General features: G+C 42.6%; 1 protein-coding gene across 1 annotated transcript in view; it reads left to right on the plus strand.

The window, feature by feature from the left end:
• LOC135505264 (calpain-2 catalytic subunit-like) overlaps positions 1–19,325 on the plus strand; it is a 39,664-nt gene that overhangs the window by 13,391 nt on the left and 6,948 nt on the right. The window contains exons 8-18 of the mRNA XM_064924474.1: positions 1,751–1,836; positions 2,424–2,498; positions 12,340–12,500; positions 14,107–14,276; positions 15,184–15,195; positions 15,457–15,549; positions 15,688–15,806; positions 18,311–18,347; positions 18,493–18,558; positions 19,048–19,105; positions 19,206–19,270. Coding sequence (XP_064780546.1) covers positions 1,751–1,836; positions 2,424–2,498; positions 12,340–12,500; positions 14,107–14,276; positions 15,184–15,195; positions 15,457–15,549; positions 15,688–15,806; positions 18,311–18,347; positions 18,493–18,558; positions 19,048–19,105; positions 19,206–19,270 — 942 coding nt within the window. The remainder of the gene's footprint in view (positions 1–1,750; positions 1,837–2,423; positions 2,499–12,339; positions 12,501–14,106; positions 14,277–15,183; positions 15,196–15,456; positions 15,550–15,687; positions 15,807–18,310; positions 18,348–18,492; positions 18,559–19,047; positions 19,106–19,205; positions 19,271–19,325) is intronic.

Genomic DNA, 19,325 nt, shown 5'->3' on the forward strand with positions numbered 1-19,325 from the left:
ACCCCAGGTTCATCTGTCTTTCTGATGGGCTCTAACCCCAGGTTCATCTGTCTTTCTGATGGGCTCTAACCCCAGGTTCATCTGTCTTTCTGATGGGCTCTAACCCCAGGTTCATCTGTCTTTCTGATGGGCTCTAACCCCAGGTTCATCTGTCTTTCTGATGGGCTCTAACCCCAGGTTCATCTGTCTTTCTGATGGGCTCTAACCCCAGGTTCATCTGTCTTTCTGATGGGCTCTAACCCCAGGTTCATCTGTCTTTCTGATGGGCTCTAACCCCATGTTCATCTGTCTTTCATCTGTTCATCTTTCTGATGGGCTCTAACCCCAGGTTCATCTGTCTTTCTGATGGGCTCTAACCCCAGGTTCATCTGTCTTTCTGATGGGCTCTAACCCCAGGTTCATCTGTCTTTCTGATGGGCTCTAACCCCAGGTTCATCTGTCTTTCTGATGGGCTCTAACCCCAGGTTCATCTGTCTTTCTGATGGGCTCTAACCCCAGGTTCATCTGTCTTTCTGATGGGCTCTAACCCCAGGTTCATCTGTCTTTCTGATGGGCTCTAACCCCAGGTTCATCTGTCTTTCTGATGGGCTCTAACCCCAGGTTCATCTGTCTTTCTGATGGGCTCTAACCCCAGGTTCATCTGTCTTTCTGATGGGCTCTAACCCCAGGTTCGTCTGTCTTTCTGATGGGCTCTAACCCCAGGTTCTGATGGGCTCTCTGTCTTTCTGATGGGCTCTAACCCCAGGTTCATCTGTCTTTCTGATGGGCTCTAACCCCAGGTTCGTCTGTCTTTCTGATGGGCTCTAACCCCAGGTTCGTCTGTCTTTCTGATGGGCTCTAACCCCAGGTTCATCTGTCTTTCTGATGGGCTCTAACCCCAGGTTCGTCTGTCTTTCTGATGGGCTCTAACCCCAGGTTCATCTGTCTTTCTGATGGGCTCTAAACCCAGGTTCATCTGTCTTTCTGATGGGCTCTAACCCCATGTTCATCTGTCTTTCTGATGGGCTCTAACCCCAGGTTCATCTGTTCTGATGGGCTCTAACCCCAGGTTCATCTGTCTTTCTGATGGGAACTAACCCCAGGTTCATCTGTCTTTCTGATGGGCTCTAACCCCAGGTTCTGATCTGTCTTTCTGATGGGCTCTAACCCCAGGTTCATCTGTCTTTCTGATGGGCACTAACCCCAGGTTCATCTGTCTTTCTGATGGGCACTAACCCCATGTTCATCTGTCTTTCTGATGGGCTCTAACCCCAGGTTCATCTGTCTTTCTGATGGGCTCTAACCCCATGTTCATCTGTCTTTCTGATGGGCTCTAACCCCATGTTCATCTGTCTTTCTGATGGGCACTAACCCCAGGTTCATCTGTCTTTCTGATGGGAACTAACCCCATGTTCATCTGTCTTTCTGATGGGCGCTAACCCCAGGTTCATCTGTCTTTCTGATGGGCACTAACCCCATGTTCATCTGTCTTTCTGATGGGCTCTAACCCCATGTTCATCTGTCTTTCTGATGGGCACTAACCCCAGGTTCATCTGTCTTTCTGATGGGCTCTAACCCCAGGTTCATCTGTCTTTCTGATGGGCACCAACCCCATGTTCATCTGTCTTTCTGAATGACACTTCTACCTTTTCAGTCTTCCCTTGACTGTCGTACCCTTTCAATAAAACCACAAACATATGGGGGAAAAACACAGTACTGAGTGTGTTAAAAATAATACCACAGGCCTAAGTGAGTCCTGTTCTCAATCCAGGTCCATCTCCATGGAGACCCGGTCCAGCTGATTCGCATCAGGAACCCCTGGGGACAGGTGGAGTGGACTGGGCCATGGAGTGATGGGTGAGGGAATGATGATGACTTCCAAACAGCACACTGAAATAGAATACAAGACGAACAAACTCTACAGCCTGGTCCCAGATCTGTTTGTCTTGTCAACTTCAATGCTAATTGTCACCGAAGGAGTTGGCAAGACAGCACAAAGAGGTCTGGTACCAGGCTACGATATGCCCACTGTGTCCATAAGGAAGACCTACACCAAACAATATTGAGAGTGGAAAACTGCCCGACCAAGCACAAAGGCAGTAATGGCTAAATTTGTCCAAAATTAGTTAATGTTTTTGCTACATTAAATACATGTTTAATCATGTGGACAAGTATCCTGCCTCGCATTGTGTTTAGGAGAAAATGGAGGTCATGTTAGCAGTAACTGGATAAGGTTACTGTGAAACTAAGGTAAATTAAAACCATTTTTCTCAGTTCCACGCTATGAGCAGTTACTGCCGTTTTGCTTGTTAGTGTAGAATATCCCTGCTTACTGCAAAGACCATGATTACCTGTAAAACCTCGCCCCATTATTACCATGATCACCTGTAACCCCCCCCCCCCCCCCACACTATTTACACTGACTGCTGGATCCCTTTGATCAGTTCTAGTGAATGGAAATATGTCCGTCCCGACGAGAAGCTGAAGCTGGATCATGTTGCTGAGGATGGGGAGTTCTGGTAAGTCGGCCACTGCCCCTTGGGGACGGGCACTGTGCCATTAAGAGTTTTCCTTCTCATAAGTGATGGCACTGTGCCATTAAGAGTTTTCCTTCTCATAAGTGATGGCACTGTGCCATTAAGAGTTTTCCTTCTCATAAGTGATGGCACTGTGCCATTAAGAGTTTTCCTTCTCATAAGTGATGGCACTGTGCCATTAAGAGTTGTCCTTCTCATAAGTGATGGCACTGTGCCATTAAGAGTTTTCCTTCTCATAAGTGATGGCACTGTGCCATTAAGAGTTTTCCTTCTCATAAGTGATGGCACTGTGCCATTAAGAGTTTTCCTTCTCATAAGTGATGGCACTGTGCCATTAAGAGTTTTCCTTCTCATAAGTGATGGCACTGTGCCATTAAGAGTTTTCCTTCTCATAAGTGATGGCACTGTGCCATTAAGAATTTTCCTTCTCATAAGTGATGGCACTGTGCCATTAAGAGTTTTCCTTCTCATAAGTGATGGCACTGTGTCATTAAGAGTTTTCTTTCTCATAAGTGATGGCACTGTGCCATTAAGAATTTTCCTTTTCATAAGTGATGGCACTGTGCCATTAAGAGTTGTCCTTCTCATAAGTGATGGCACTGTGTCATTAAGAGTTTTCCTTCTCATAAGTGATGGCACTGTGCCATTAAGAGTTTTCCTTCTCATAAGTGATGGCACTGTGCCATTAAGAGTTTTCCTTCTCATAAGTGATGGCACTGTGCCATTAAGAGTTTTCCTTCTCATAAGTGATGGCACTGTGTCATTAAGTGTTTTGTTTGTCATAAGTTATGGCACATTTATGAATTAATAATAGGTTTAAATAAGACATTTGGCATGTACCATTATGAGTTTTCCTTTCAAAAAGTATTCCCAGATATATTAATATTTTTTTTAATCTGTGACCTCCTGGTCTGTCTTTGTGCCAATACATTTATTTAATTTGTCATAAGGGATGACAACAGTGTCCATTAGAGTTGTCAACTTCTCATAAGTTGATAGCATTGTGCATTCCATATAATTAAGTCCATTTGATTCTACAGATGTATAGCATGTACCATTAACTCTCCTGTGTTCCATCCCAGTTCTGTTCTATTAACTCTCCTGTGTTCCATCCCAGCTCTGTTCTATTAACTCTCCTGTGTTCCCTGGCACTGTTCCATTAAGTTTTCCTTTTCCTCCCAGTTCTGTTCTGTTCATTAACTCTCCTTTGTTCCCTCCCAGTTCTGTTCTGTTCTATTAACTCTCCTGTGTTCCATCCCAGTTCTGTTCATATTAACTCTCCTGTGTTCATTCCCAGTTCTGTTCCTTCTCATAAGTGATCCTGTGTTCCCTCCCAGTTCTGTTCTATTAACTCTCCTGTGTTCCATCCCAGTTCTTTCTGTTCTATTAACTGTCACTGTGTTCATTCTCAGTTCCTTCTCATTAAGTGATCCTGTGTTCCCTCCCAGTTCTGTTCTGTTCTATTAAGTGATGGCACTGTGTCATTCCCAGTTCTGTTCTATTAACTCTCCTGATGGTTCTGTGTTCATCTCCTGTGTTCCCTCCCAGTTCTTTCTCATAAGTGATCCTGTGCCATTCCCAGTTCTTTCTATTCTCATAAGTGATCCCAGTTCTGTCATTAACTCTCCTGTTTCCCTCCCAGTTCTGTTCTATTAACTTCCTGTGTTTTCCTTCTCATAAGTGATTAACTGTCCATTGTGTTTCCCAGTTCTGTTCTATTAAGTGTTCCATCCCAGTTCTGTTCTATTAACTCTCCTGTGTTCCCTTTCTGTTCTATAAGTGTTAGCACCAGTTCTGTTCATTAACTCTCCTGTGTTCCCTCCCAGTTCTGTTCATTAACTGATCCTGTGCCATTCCCAGTTCTGTTCTGTTCATTAACTAGTGATGTTCCCTCCCAGTTCTGTTCTATTAACTCTCCTGTTTTCTTTCTCAGTTCTGTTCTGTTCTATTAACTATGTGTTCCCTCCCAGTTCTGTTCTATTAACTCTCCTGTGTTCCCTCCCAGTTCTGTTCTATTTCTCCTGTGTTCCATCCCAGTTCTGTTCTATTTTAATCCTGTGTTCCATCCCAGTTCTGTTCTATTAACTTCCTGTGTTCCATCCCAGTTCTGTTATTTAATATTGTTCCATCCCAGTTCTGTTCTATTAACTAGTGTTCCATCCCAGTTCTGTTCTATTAACTTCCTGTGTTCCATCCCAGTTTGTTCTATTAACTATCCTGTGTTCCCTCCCAGTCATGTTCTATTAAGTCTCCTGTGTTCCCTCCCAGATGTCTGTTCTGTTCTATTAACTCTCCTGTGTTCCATCCCAGTTCTGTTCTATTAACTCTCCTGTGTTCCCTCCCAGTTCTGTTCTGTTCTATTAACTCTCCTGTGTTCCCTCCCAGTTCTGTTCTGTTCTATTAACTCTCCTGTGTTCCCTCCCAGTTCTGTTCTATTAACTCTCCTGTGTTCCATCCCAGTTCTGTTCTATTAACTCTCCTGTGTTCCCTCCCAGTTCTGTTCTATTAACTCTCCTGTGTTCCATCCCAGTTCTGTTCTATTAACTCTCCTGTGTTCCATCCCAGTTCTGTTCTATTAACTCTCCTGTGTTCCCTCCCAGTTCTGTTCTATTAACTCTCCTGTGTTCCATCCCAGTTCTGTTCTATTAACTATCCTGTGTTCCATCCCAGTTCTGTTCTATTAACTCTCCTGTGTTCCATCCCAGTTCTGTTCTATTAACTATCCTGTGTTCCATCCCAGTTCTGTTCTATTAACTCTCCTGTGTTCCCTCCCAGTTCTGTTCTATTAACTCTCCTGTGTTCCCTCCCAGTTCTGTTCTATTAACTCTCCTGTGTTCCATCCAGTTCTGTTCTATTAACTCTCCTGTGTTCCATCCCAGTTCTGTTCTATTAACTCTCCTGTGTTCCATCCCAGTTCTGTTCTATTAACTCTCCTGTGTTCCATCCCAGTTCTGTTCTATTAACTCTCCTGTGTTCCCTCCCAGTTCTGTTCTGTTCTATTAACTCTCCTGTGTTCCATCCCAGTTCTGTTCTATTAACTCTCCTGTGTTCCCTCCCAGTTCTGTTCTATTAACTCTCCTGTGTTCCATCCCAGTTCTGTTCTATTAACTCTCCTGTGTTCCTCCCAGTTCTGTTCTATTAACTCTCCTGTGTTCCATCCCAGTTCTGTTCTATTAACTCTCCTGTGTTCCATCCCAGTTCTGTTCTATTAACTCTCCTGTGTTCCCTCCCAGTTCTGTTCTATTAACTCTCCTGTGTTCCCTCCCAGTTCTGTTCTATTAACTCTCCTGTGTTCCCTCCCAGTTCTGTTCTGTTCTATTAACTCTCCTGTGTTCCCTCCCAGTTCTGTTCTATTAACTCTCCTGTGTTCCCTCCCAGTTCTGTTCTATTAACTCTCCTGTGTTCCCTCCCAGTTCTGTTCTATTAACTCTCCTGTGTTCCCTCCCAGTTCTGTTCTATTAACTCTCCTGTGTTCCCTCCCAGTTCTGTTCTATTAACTCTCCTGTGTTCCCTCCCAGTTCTGTTCTATTAACTCTCCTGTGTTCCCTCCCAGTTCTGTTCTATTAACTCTCCTGTGTTCCCTCAGTTCAGTTCTGTTCTATTAACTCTCCTGTGTTCCCTCCCAGTTCTGTTCTATTAACTCTCCTGTGTTCCCTCCCAGTTCTGTTCTATTAACTCTCCTGTGTTCCATCCCAGTTCTGTTCTATTAACTCTCCTGTGTTCCCTCCCAGTTCTGTTCTATTAACTCTCCTGTGTTCCATCCCAGTTCTGTTCTATTAACTCTCCTGTGTTCCCTCCCAGTTCTGTTCTGTTCTATTAACTCTCCTGTGTTCCATCCCAGTTCTGTTCTATTAACTCTCCTGTGTTCCATCCCAGTTCTGTTCTATTAACTCTCCTGTGTTCCCTCCCAGTTCTGTTCTATTAACTCTCCTGTGTTCCATCCCAGTTCTGTTCTATTAACTCTCCTGTGTTCCCTCCCAGTTCTGTTCTATTAACTCTCCTGTGTTCCATCCCAGTTCTGTTCTATTAACTCTCCTGTGTTCCCTCCCAGTTCTGTTCTATTAACTCTCCTGTGTTCCATCCCAGTTCTGTTCTATTAACTCTCCTGTGTTCCCTCCCAGTTCTGTTCTATTAACTCTCCTGTGTTCCCTCCCAGTTCTGTTCTGTTCTATTAACTCTCCTGTGTTCCATCCCAGTTCTGTTCTATTAACTCTCCTGTGTTCCCTCCCAGTTCTGTTCTATTAACTCTCCTGTGTTCCCTCCCAGTTCCACTCTCCTGTGTTCCATCCCAGTTCTGTTCTATTAACTCTCCTGTGTTCCCTCCCAGTTCTGTTCTATTAACTCTCCTGTGTTCCCTCCCAGTTCTGTTCTGTTCTATTAACTCTCCTGTGTTCCTCCCAGTTCTGTTCTATTAACTCTCCTGTGTTCCCTCCCAGTTCTGTTCTATTAACTCTCCTGTGTTCCCTCCCAGTTCTGTTCTGTTCTATTAACTCTCCTGTGTTCCTCCCAGTTCTGTTCTATTAACTCTCCTGTGTTCCTCCCAGTTCTGTTCTATTAACTCTCCTGTGTTCCATCCCAGTTCTGTTCTATTAACTCTCCTGTGTTCCATCCCAGTTCTGTTCTATTAACTCTCCTGTGTTCCCTCCCAGTTCTGTTCTGTTCTATTAACTCTCCTGTGTTCCCTCCCAGTTCTGTTCTATTAACTCTCCTGTGTTCCCTCCCAGTTCTGTTCTATTAACTCTCCTGTGTTCCCTCCCAGTTCTGTTCTATTAACTCTCCTGTGTTCTGTTCATTAATTCCAGAATTGTTCTCATCTATTTGCATCTCTCTGGCAGACAAACATGCACCCTTTAAAAGCCTTTGAGTAAAAAACAGAACAAATCCTTGGTTCTCTATAGAACTTTCAGATCTTTTTATGATGAGACTAGAGATACTGACTCTTTAGCTGATTGGCAGCTTTTCAGGCAATTGAGAAGTACATGTTCATCCTCAACCAAGAAAATAAAATCTAGCTACTTTCTATGTTCCATCTCAGACTCTGCTGGGAATCCGTCTAAATTTTGTGAAACATTTAATGCACTGAAGCGTAGAAAGTCCTCTCCTTCCCTGCATAAGAAAGTTATGTCAGATTCTGGCATGACTACTGAGACATGTAAGATAAGTGATGCTCTTGATCAACGTTTGATCTCGGAAGGCTTATTGTTTAAATGAAATGGTGGTTTAATAAACCGAGTGCCTGTCCCTCTCCTAGACTCTTAGTTGTTTTGATGGAAGTTCAACTTCCAGTGAATCTTTGTTTTCATTTCAACAACATTCTACTTGTTATGTTCTAAAAGAATACACCAGGTGTAACGTTCAAAAAACGTTAAAGAACTAAGGTCAGAAGTTGACACCGAGGCCGATTTGCTTGATCCCTTCTTGCTGCAGCTTTCTGCTCTTGTGATTGCAGAATCGTTCTGCTCTTGTTATTACAGAATCTTTCTGCTCTTGTGATTCCAGAATCTTTCTGCTCTTGTGATTCCAGAATCTTTCTGCTCTTGTGATTGCAGAATCTTTCTGCTCTTGTGATTGCAGAATCTTTCTGCTCTTGTGATTGCAGAATCTTTCTGCTCTTGTGGTTCCGTAGTGCACAACTTTAGACCAGGGTCTATCGGGTAGTAGTGCACAACTTTAGACCAGGGTCTATAGGGTAGTAGTTCACTACTTTAGACCAGGGTCTATAGGGTAGTAGTGCACTACTTTAGACCAGGGTCTATAGGGTAGTAGTGCACTACTTTAGACCAGGGTCTGTCGGGTAGTAGTGTTTTCAGGGTAGTAGTGCTACTACTTTAGACCAGGGTCTCGGGTAGTAGTGCACAACTTTAGACCAGGGTCTATAGGGTAGTAGTGCACTACTTTAGACCAGGGTCTAGACCAGGGTCTGTCGGGTAGTAGTGCACAATTTTAGACCAGGGTCTATAGGGTAGTAGTGCACTACTTTAGACCAGGGTCTATAGGGTTAGTAGTGCACTACTTTAGACCAGGGTCTATCGGGTAGTAGTGCACAACTTTAGACCAGGGTCTATAGGGTAGTAGTGCACTACTTTAGACCACTTTAGACCAGGGTCTATAGGGTAGTAGGGCACTACTTTAGACCAGGGTCTATAGGGTAGTAGTGCACTACTTTAGACCAGGGACCAGGGTCTACTTTAGGGTAGTAGTGCACTACTTTAGACCAGGGTCTATAGGGTAGTAGTGCACTACTTTAGACCAGGGTCTATAGGGTAGTAGTGCACTACTTTAGACCAGGGTCTGCACTACTTTAGACCAGGGTAGGGTAGTAGTAGTAGTGCACTACTTTAGACCAGGGCACTACTTTAGACCAGGGTCTATAGGGTAGTAGTGCTACTACTTTAGACCAGGGTCTATAGGGTAGTAGTGCACTACTTTAGACCAGGGTCTATAGGGTAGTAGTGCACTACTTTAGACCAGGGTCTATCGGGTAGTAGTGCACTACTTTAGACCAGGGTCTATAGGGTAGTAGGGCACTACTTTAGACCAGGGTCTATAGGGTAGTAGCGTCTATAGGGTAGTAACTACTTTAGACCAGGGTCTATCGGGTAGTAGTGCACTACTTTAGACCAGGATCTATCTATAGGGTAGTAGGGCACTACTTTAGACCAGGGTCTATAGGGTAGTAGTGCACTACTTTAGACCAGGGTCTATATAGGCACTACTTTAGACCAGGGTCTATAGGGTAGGGCACTACTTTAGACCAGGGTCTATAGGGTAGTAGTTCACTACTTTAGACCAGGGTCTATCTTTAGACCAGGTAGTAGTGCACTACTTTAGACCAGGGTCTATAGGGTAGTAGGGCACTACTTTAGACCAGGGTCTATAGGGTAGTAGTTCACTACTTTAGACCAGGGTCACTACTTTAGACCAGGGTCTATAGGGTAGTAGGGCACTACTTTAGACCAGGGTCTAGGGGTAGTGCACTACTTTAGACCAGGGTCTATAGGGTAGTAGGGCACTACTTTAGACCAGGGTCTATAGGGTAGTAGTGCACTACTTTAGACCAGGGTCTATAGACCAGGGTAGTAGTGCACTACTTTAGACCAGGGTCTATAGGGTAGTAGGGCACTACTTTAGACCAGGGTCTATAGGGTAGTAGGGCACTACTTTAGGTCTATAGGGTAGTAGGGCACTACTTTAGACCAGGGTCTATACTTTAGACCAGGGTCTATAGTAGGGGACTACTTTAGACCAGGGTCTATAGGGTAGTAGCGCACTACTTTAGACCAGGGTCTATAGGGTAGTAGGGACACTACTTTAGACCAGGGTCTATAGGGTAGTAGCGCACTACTTTAGACCAGGGTCTATAGGGTAGTAGGGCACTACTTTAGACCAGGGTCTATCTTTAGGGTAGTATTGCACTACTTTAGACCAGGGTCTATAGGGTAGTAGGGCACTACTTTAGACCAGGGTCTATCGGGTATTAGTGCACTACTTTAGACCAGGAGATCCCTTCAATCCCCACCCAGTTAGATGAATCTGCTTGTAGTTGTTTTACGCATCTCCTGTGGAATGATCTCCAAAACTCCTTAAAGTTGCTGGAGTTGGTATTTGTTTCATATGCCTGTGTTTGCTTTTCATGGATAGTGTAATTGGTGTGTATATATATATATATATATAGTGTAATTGGTGTGTATAGAGATAGGCTAGGTATTGTCTAATTGATGTGTAGATAGATACTGTGTGTATAGTGTAATTAATGTGTGGGGAGGCAGGGTAGCCTAGTGGTTAGACCGTTGGACTAGTAACCGGAAGGTTGCAAGTTCGAGTCCCCGAGCTGACAAGGTACAAATCTGTCGTTCTGCCCCTGTAACAGGCTGTTAACCCACTGTACCTAGGCCATCATTGAAAATAAGAATTTGTTCTTAACTGACTTGCCTAGTAAAATAAAGGTAAACAAATATATATAATATTATATATGTAATTGATGTGTGTCGTGTGATTTGTCTATATATAGTTTAATTGATGTGTATATACAGTGGGTCAAAAAAGTATTTAGTCAGCCACCAATTGTGCAAGTTCTCCCACTTAAAAAGATGAGAGGCCTGTAATTTTCATCAATGGTACACTTCAACTATGACAGACAAAATAAGAAAAAAATCTAGAAAATCACTGTACGATTTTTAATGAATTTATTTGCAAATCATGGTGGAAAATAAGTACTAAATACTTTTTGCCCCACTGTACATGTGTATGGTGTCATTTGATGGGTATATAGAATGGCTATATATAGTGTAATTGATGTGTATGTAGATATGCATGCAGGGCTCCCCTGCAAAAGAGACCCGGGGCCTCAGCTTGACTTCCTGCTAAAATGTACATTTACATGTTAGTCATTGAGCAGACGCTCTTATCCAGAGAGACTTAAAGAAGTGAATGAATACATTTTCCTCACTGGTCCCCCGTGGGAATTGAACCCACAACCCTGGTGTTGCAAGTGCCACGCTCTACCAACTGAGCCACATCAAACATTTAAACATACAGGACAACCACAGGTGCTGTTTCAGAGGAATAGAACTACTGATGTAGGATCTTAATTTGAGCCAGCCTGCTACGGCAGGAAAATAATCCTATGGCAACAGGAAATGTGAATTATAATAACGGTGGGGTAGGGCTTGATATATTTTATTTAGGGCAAATCAACTCGGACATTTCAAAGCGGAAATTACAAACTTTAGAAGCCTTTTTAAACCTAGAAAATACTACACGTTTGTATTTCCTGCCTCGCAGGAAGATCCCTGCATCAACCGGATGATCAAATTAAGATACGGCATCTGTAGAAAAGCAAAAATTACAACCACAATTGGTTGCTTAAGTGGCATTAAAATCAGGCACTTGTGTGGGTTTGAAAGTTAAAAAGCCTCTATTGTGCGGGCTAAGTAAGTATTAAAATACACCGACGCGTATCGGCTAACGCGTTCATCAGCGTTTCTGATGATGCTGAAGTGTTTCCCATCAGAATCTCCAGGATGTTCGACTCAGACATTTGTGAGGCAGTTCCTAGCTTGGCATCCCCAACTTATTTCACTGTTGTTTGAAATGAAACCATGGTCTGCACAGTGTTTACGTCTGGTTCATCAAGACTCTGTCTCTTTCTCTCTCTCTCTCTCTCTCTCTGTCTCTCTATGTCTTTCTGTCTGTCTCTCTGTCTCTCTCTCTCTCTCTCTCTCTGTATCTATGTCTCTTTCTCTCTGTCTCTCTCTCTGTCTCTCTCTGTCTTTCTGTCTGTCTCTCTGTCTCTCTCTCTCTCTCTCTCTGTCTCTGTCTCTCTCTCTCTTTCTCTCTCTCTCTCTCTGTATCTATGTCTCTTTCTCTCTGTCTCTCTCTCTCTCTCTCTCTCTCTCTCTCTCTCTCTCTGTCTCTCTCTCTCTCTGTCTCTGTCTCTCTCTGTCTCTCTCTCTGTCTCTCTCTCTCTGTCTATCTCTGTCTCTCTCTGTCTCTCTCTCTGTCTCTTTGTATCTATGTCTCTTTCTCTCTCTCTTTCTCTCTGTCTCTGTCTCTCTCTCTGTCTCTCTCTCTCTGTCTCTGTCTCTCTCTCTCTGTCTCTGTCTCTCTCTCTGTCTCTCTGTATCTATGTCTCTTTCTCTCTGTCTCTGTCTCTCTCTGTCTCTCTCTCTGTCTCTCTCTCTGTCTCTCTCTCTCTCTCTCTGTCTCTCTCTCTCTCTCTCTGTCTCTCTCTGTCTCTCTCTCTCTCTGTATCTATGTCTCTTTCTCTCTCTCTGTCTCTCTGTCTGTCTCTCTCTCTACCCCTGTCTCTCTGCCTCTCCAGGATGTCCTATTCAGACTTTATACGTCAGTTCTCCAAGCTGGAGATCTGTAACCTAACTCCGGACACCCTGACCAGTGACGAGGTGGGTCGCTGGAACAACTCCCAGTATAAAGGCATGTGGAGGGTAGGGTCTACCGCTGGAGGCTGCAGGAACCATCCAGGTACATCCAACAAGTCTGAATAGTTTCAAGGAGAAGTTGTTGACCGTCTGTAGATGTACAGTAAAGGCTGTTATTAAAGCTTCTGAAAGAGACGTTTGTTTTTCACTTGACTTGACTTCCTCGTTCTTCATTATCGGGGGCTCGAAATAAACATGAACAAAATCTCCAAAAAACACCCAAATATACTGGAACAAATACAAACGCAGCATGCAACAATATATTCGATCTTACTTGAGTTATATTTCATATAAATGAAATCAGTCATTTAAAATGAATTTGTTAGGCCCTAATCTATTGATTTCACATGACTGGGAGTGCAGATACGAATCTGTTGGTCACAGATACCTTGTAAAAACACTAGTCTGGTGTGACCACCATTTTGTCTCATACAGCGAGGCACATCTCCTTCGCATAGAGTTGCTCTGGCTGTTGATTGTTACCTGTGGAATGTTGTCCCACTCCTTTTGTCATGTCTTATTATGTCTGTTCCTGTCCTTTCTCTTCACTCTGTCTCTCTCTGCTGGTCTTATTAGGTTACCTTCTCTTTCTCTCCTTCTCCAGCTGTTCCTCATCTCCTCTAACTAGCTCATTCACCCTTTCCCCACCTGTTCCCTTTTTTCCCTCTGATTAGGTCTCTATTTCTCTCTCTGTTCCTGCTACTTTCGGTGTCAGATTCTCGTTTGTGTTTCTCATGCCAGAAGCAAGCTATCGTCTCGTTTGCTTCCACCTAGTCCTATCCTGTCGGAGTCTGCCTGGCAGGTGCATCCTGCACTCTACTAACTATCTTTTGTTCCATTGACAACGTCGGAAGAGGATCTATGCCATTCCTGTTTTTTCATTAAAGAACTCTGTTTCTGTTAAAACCGCTTTTGGGTCTTCACTCAAGTACATAACACCTTTTCAATGGCTTCAACGGCTGTGTGTAGTTGCTGGATATTGGCGGGAGAACCTCACAGCTGGTCCGGTGCAATCATACAAAATGACTGATTTCCTTATAAGATGTGTAACTCATTAAAATCTATTAAATTGTTGCGTTCTGTGTTTATATTTTTTGTTCATTATGTTTGATTGTTTTTGGAGATTTTGTTCATTATATTTGATTGTTTTTGGAGATTTTGTTCATTATATTTGATTGTTTTTGGAGATTTTGTTCATTATATTTGATTGTTTTTGGAGATTTTGTTCATTATATTTGATTGTTTTTGGAGATTTTGTTCATTATATTTGATTGTTTTTGGAGATTTTGTTCATTATATTTGATTGTTTTTGGAGATTTTGTTCATTATATTTGATTGTTTTTGGAGATTTTGTTCATTATATTTGATTGTTTTTGGAGATTTTGTTCATTATATTTGATTGTTTTTGGAGATTTTGTTCATTATATTTGATTGTTTTTGGAGATTTTGTTCATTATATTTGATTGTTTTTGGAGATTTTGTTCATTATATTTGATTGTTTTTGGAGATTTTGTTCATTATATTTCCCCATATTACAGGAGTATGAGAGAGTCTTTCACTCGTTGGGTTAAATTTCGATGTATCCTAGATGCCATTCCCTCTCGTTTTGCCCTTAAACGAGGCTCTGATTTCCCTCGGTTTCCTTCCAGCCACGTTCTGCTCCAACCCCCAGTTTCTGGTGTGTCTGGAGGATGTGGACGATGATCCTCTGGATGGTGTGGATGGCTGCACTTTCCTGGTGGGCCTGATGCAGAAAGACGGACGGCGCAACCGCCAGATGGGGGAAGACCTCAGTGCCATCGGGTTCGCCATCTATGCGGTACGTATATTACACCTAAGTTTCTTAATTAGGCCCCTCGCTCCCAATGAAGCATAGATCGTCAATCCACTATTCTGCTCCATCATACTCTGTTCTGTTAATATCAAATCAAATCCAAACCAAGTTCAATTGTATTTGTCACATGCACCCGAATACAACAGGTGTAGGTAGACCTTACAGTGAGGAGGCAGGTTGCCTCGTGGTTAGAGTGTTAACTATGTAACCCGAAAGGTTGCAAGATCGAATCCCCGACCTGACAAAGTAAAAATCTGTCGTTCTGCTCCTGAACAGGCAGTTAACCCACTGTTCCTAGGCCGTCATTGAAAATAAGAATTTGTTCTTAACTGACTTGCCTGGTTAAATAAAGGTAAAAAAAAAGAAGTGAGATGCTTACAAGCCCTTAACCAACAATGCAGTTTTAAGAAGAATAGGTGTTAAGTAAAAAATAGAAAATAAAAGTAACAAATAATTAAACAGCAGCAGTAAAATAACAATAGCGAGGTACAGGAAGTACCAGTACAGAGTCAATGTGGAGGCTATATACAGGGGGTACCGGTACAGAGTCAATGTGGAGGCTATATACAGGGGGTACCGGTACAGAGTCAATGTGGAGGCTATATACAGGGGGTACCAGTACAGAGTCAATGTGGAGGCTACATACAGGGTATTACGGTACAGAGTCAATGTGGAGGCTATATACAGGGTACCAGTACAGAGTCAATGTGGAGACTATATAGAGGGTATTACGGTACAGAGTCAATGTGGAGGCTATATACAGGGTATTACGGTATGGGGCACCGGTTAGTTGAAGTAATTGAGATAATATAATGGTAATATAATGTCAATATAATTCAACAGGATTCATCTACGTTGATTTACAACTCTTGTTCCTGCTTTTCTCTTACAGGTTCCTAATGAGGTTTGTGTTCATCAATCAAGTCAAGCAAATAGATGAATACAATTCGGTCTGTAATGAGGCCGCCTGCTCTGTGCATTATACAATATCCCATTTCTTTATCACTCCTGGTTGGTAAACAACGCTTGATTTATCTGTGTATCTCTTTATCTGAATTGCCTATCAGTTTTCTATTGATATATTTTCACATCCATTGCCCCCATGATGAATGGTTGTCCGAGGACAATGGTAGCGATCTCTCTCCCCTTGCCTCCGCTTCCTCAGTATAAGGGTCAATGTAACATCCACCTGGGACCAGACGTGCTGCTGAGACAGAAACACGTGGCCATGAGCAGCACCTTCATTAACACCAGAGAGGTAGGTTGGCTGCTTGTAAAGTGGGCTACACCTTTTAATGAGAAAGAATGCTTTGATTTGAAGGAGCTTGAAGGGAACTCAGCTGTTATCCTGAAACCTTATTCGACATTAATTCTAGTTTGTTTTGTTTTTCTGTAGGTGTGCGACCGTTTCTGCCTTCCCCCTGGGGAGTATGTCGTCATCCCCTCCACCTTCCAGCCTCACAAGAACGGCAGCTTCATCCTCAGGGTGTTCTCGGAGAAACACGCAGCCACCAGGTACGTTCACCTCTAACCACACACCGTGGTCCTGTCTAGAAACAACTCTAAGTCATTAGTCGCTCTGGATAAGAGCGTCTGCTAAATGACTTAAATGTAAATGTAAATGTAACCTCCTACACACCGTGGTCCTGTCTAGAAACAACTCTAAGTCATTAACCTCCTACACACCGTGGTCCTGTCTAGAAACAACTCTAAGTCATTAACCTCCTACACACTGTGGTCCTGTCTAGAAACAACTCTAAGTCATTAACCTCCTACACACCGTGGTCCTGTCTAGAAACATCTCTAAGTCATTGACCTCCTACACACCATGGTCCTGTCTAGAAACAACTCCTAGTCCGTAATATGGTCCTGTCTAGAAACAACTCCTAGTCCTTAATATGGTCCTGTCGAGAAACAACTCTTAGTCATTAACCTCCTACACACCATGGTCCTGTCAAGAAACAACTCCTAGTCCGTAATATGGTCCTGTCTAGAAACAACTCCTAGTCCTTAATATGGTCCTGTCGAGAAACAACTCTTAGTCATTAACCTCCTACACACCATGGTCCTGTCAAGAAACAACTCCTAGTCTTTAATATGGTCCTGTCTAGAAAAAACTCTTAGTCCTTAATATGGTCCTGTCTAGAAACATCTCCTAGTTCTTAATATGGTCCTGTCTAGAAAAAACTCTTAGTCCTTAATATGGTCCTGTCTAGAAACAACTCCTAGTCCTTAACCTCCTAAACACTATGATCCTGTCTAGAAACAACTCCTAGTCCTTAAGAATATCCTGTCTAGAAACAACTCCTAGTCCTTAAGAAACAGCTCCTAGTCCTAATAGGATCCTGTCTAGAAACAACTCCTAGTCCTTAAGAATATCCTGTCTAGAAACAACTCCTAGTCCTTAACCTCCTAAACACTATGATCCTGTCTAGAATCAACTCCTAGTCCTTAAGAAACAGCTCTTAGTCCTTAATATGATCCTGTTTTGAAACAACTCCTAGTGCTTAATATGATCCTGTCTAGAAACAACTCCTAGTCTTTAAGAAGCAACTCCTAGTCATTAAGAAACAACTTCTAGTCCTTAATATGATCCTGTCTAGAAACAACTCCTAGTCTTTAAGAAACAACTCATAGTCCTTAAGAAACAACTCCTAGTCCTTAATATGATCCTGTCTAGAAACAACTCCTAGTCTTTAAGAAACAACTCCTAGTCCTTAAGAAACAACTCCTAGTCCTTAAGAAACAACTCCTCGTCCTCAAGAAACAACTCCTTATCCTTAATATGATCCTGTCTAGAAACAACTCCTAGTCCTTAACCTACTAGACACTATGATCCTGTCTATAAACAACTCCTAGTCCTTAATATGGTCCTGTCTAGAAACAACTCCTAGTCCTAATATGATCCTGTCTAGAAACAACTCCTAGTCCTTAATATGATCATGTCTAGAAACAACTCCTAGTTCTTAACCTACTAGACACTATGATCCTGTCTATAAACAACTCCTAGTCCTTAATATGGTTCTGTTTAGAAACAACTCCTAGTCCTTAATATGGTCCTGTCTAGAAACAACTCATAATTCTTAACCTCCTAGACACTGTCATCCTGTCTAGAAACAACTCCTAGTCCTTAAACTCCTAAACACTATGATCCTCTCTAGAAACAACTCCTAGTCTTTAAGAAACAACTCCTAGTCCTTAATATGATCCTGTCTAGAAACAACTCCTAGTCCTTAAGAAACAACTCCTAGTCCTTAAGAAACAACTCCTAGTGCTTATATGATCCCGTCTAGAAACAACTCCTTAAGGGGTTGGTCCGTGAAGTGCCTAGGGGAAGGAAGTAGCCATGAGTTGGCAATAAAGTGCCTAGGGGAAGGAGCTAAGGGTTTTTTCCATGAAGTGCCTAGGGGAACGAGAGAAGGGGTTCTTTAATGAAGTGCCTAGGAGGAGGGGCTAAGGGGAATGGCCTACAGGTTGTTTCTGGACAGGGCCAATATGTGCAGGATGTTGGTCATCAAAATTTTGAACAGCTTGCAATGGATTCTGATAGCACTTTTCATCTACAAGCTTATACCCCCACCTAGTGGATCAAGAGTGTAACTAAAACAAACTGTGTATCTCCTAGCTGTTACCCCCACCTAGTGGATAAAGAGTGTAACTAAAACAAACTGTGTATCTCCTAGCTGTTACCCCCACCTAGTGGATAAAGAGTGTAACTGAAACTGTTTATCATCTTGCTGATACCTCCACCGTGTGGATTGAAAGTGTAACTACAAACAAACTGTTAATCATCTAGTTGACACCCCCACCATGGCAAGTCACTTAAGAACAAATACTTATTTTCAATGACGGCCTAGGAACAGTGGGTTAACTGCCTGTTCAGGGACAGAACGACAGAGTTGCATCTCCTCAGCTTGGGGATTTGAACTTGCAACCTTCTGGTCCAACCCTCTAACCACTCGGCTACCCTGCCTCCCCAGAGATAAAGAGTGTAACTGAAATGTACTGTGTTATTCCAGTGAAATGGGCTCGGTGGCTGCTGAAGAGATAAAGGAGGTAAGCTGTTGACCTACTCCTTAGTTGTTCCCTAATTTATTCCAGAGTCTATTGTTCATCTATTCAGAATGACTGTTTCCCCGACTGTCTTTTATGAGATAATATATCCACAATATGCTCATTGATCAACATCTATTCTCTCCAGATTAAAGTGTCAGAGAAAGACGTGGATCCCAATTTCAAGCAGATGTTCAAGCAGATCGCCGGCACTGTAAGTTCCCTCTGGTTTTACACACAATAATGACCTGAGTTGACTGCTTTACCTACAATAATGACCTGAGTTGACTGCTTTACCTACAATAATGACCTGAGTTGACTGCTTTACCTACAATAATGACCTGAGTTGACTGCTTTACCTACAATAATGACCTGAGTTGACTGCTTTACCTACAATAATGACCTGAGTTGACTGCTTTACCTACAATAATGACCTGAGTTGACTGCTTTACCTACAATAACGACCTGAGTTGACTGCTTTACCTACAATAATGACCTGAGTTGACTGCTTTACCTACAATAACGACCTGAGTTGACTGCTTTACCTACAATAACGACCTGAGTTGACTGCTTTACCTACAATAACGACCTGAGTTGACTGCTTTACCTACAATAATGACCTGAGTTGACTGCTTTACCTACAATAATGCCCTGAGTTGACTGCTTTTTGTGACAAAATGACTCTGTTCTATTTCCCGAACAGGACGGAGAAGTGACTGTCTTCCAACTTGTTGAAATCCTGAACAAAGTTTTCGCTAGAAGTAAAGACATTTTCAATAACTTTCAAAAATTATACAAGTACGTAACGAGCCTTAGAACGAATGTTATTCAACTGAATCATTTTATCCCGATGGTTTCCAGGGGCCGACATCAAGACGGAAGGTTTTAGTCTTGAAACTGGACGACACATTGTTAGTCTTCTAGATGTATCCTTGACAGTTACAAAAACTATTGCCCTTTATGTCTATATCTTGATTTGAC

Source organism: Oncorhynchus masou, chromosome 18 (genome assembly GCF_036934945.1).
Source record: "Oncorhynchus masou masou isolate Uvic2021 chromosome 18, UVic_Omas_1.1, whole genome shotgun sequence".
NCBI classification, from domain to species: Eukaryota; Metazoa; Chordata; class Actinopteri; order Salmoniformes; family Salmonidae; genus Oncorhynchus; species Oncorhynchus masou.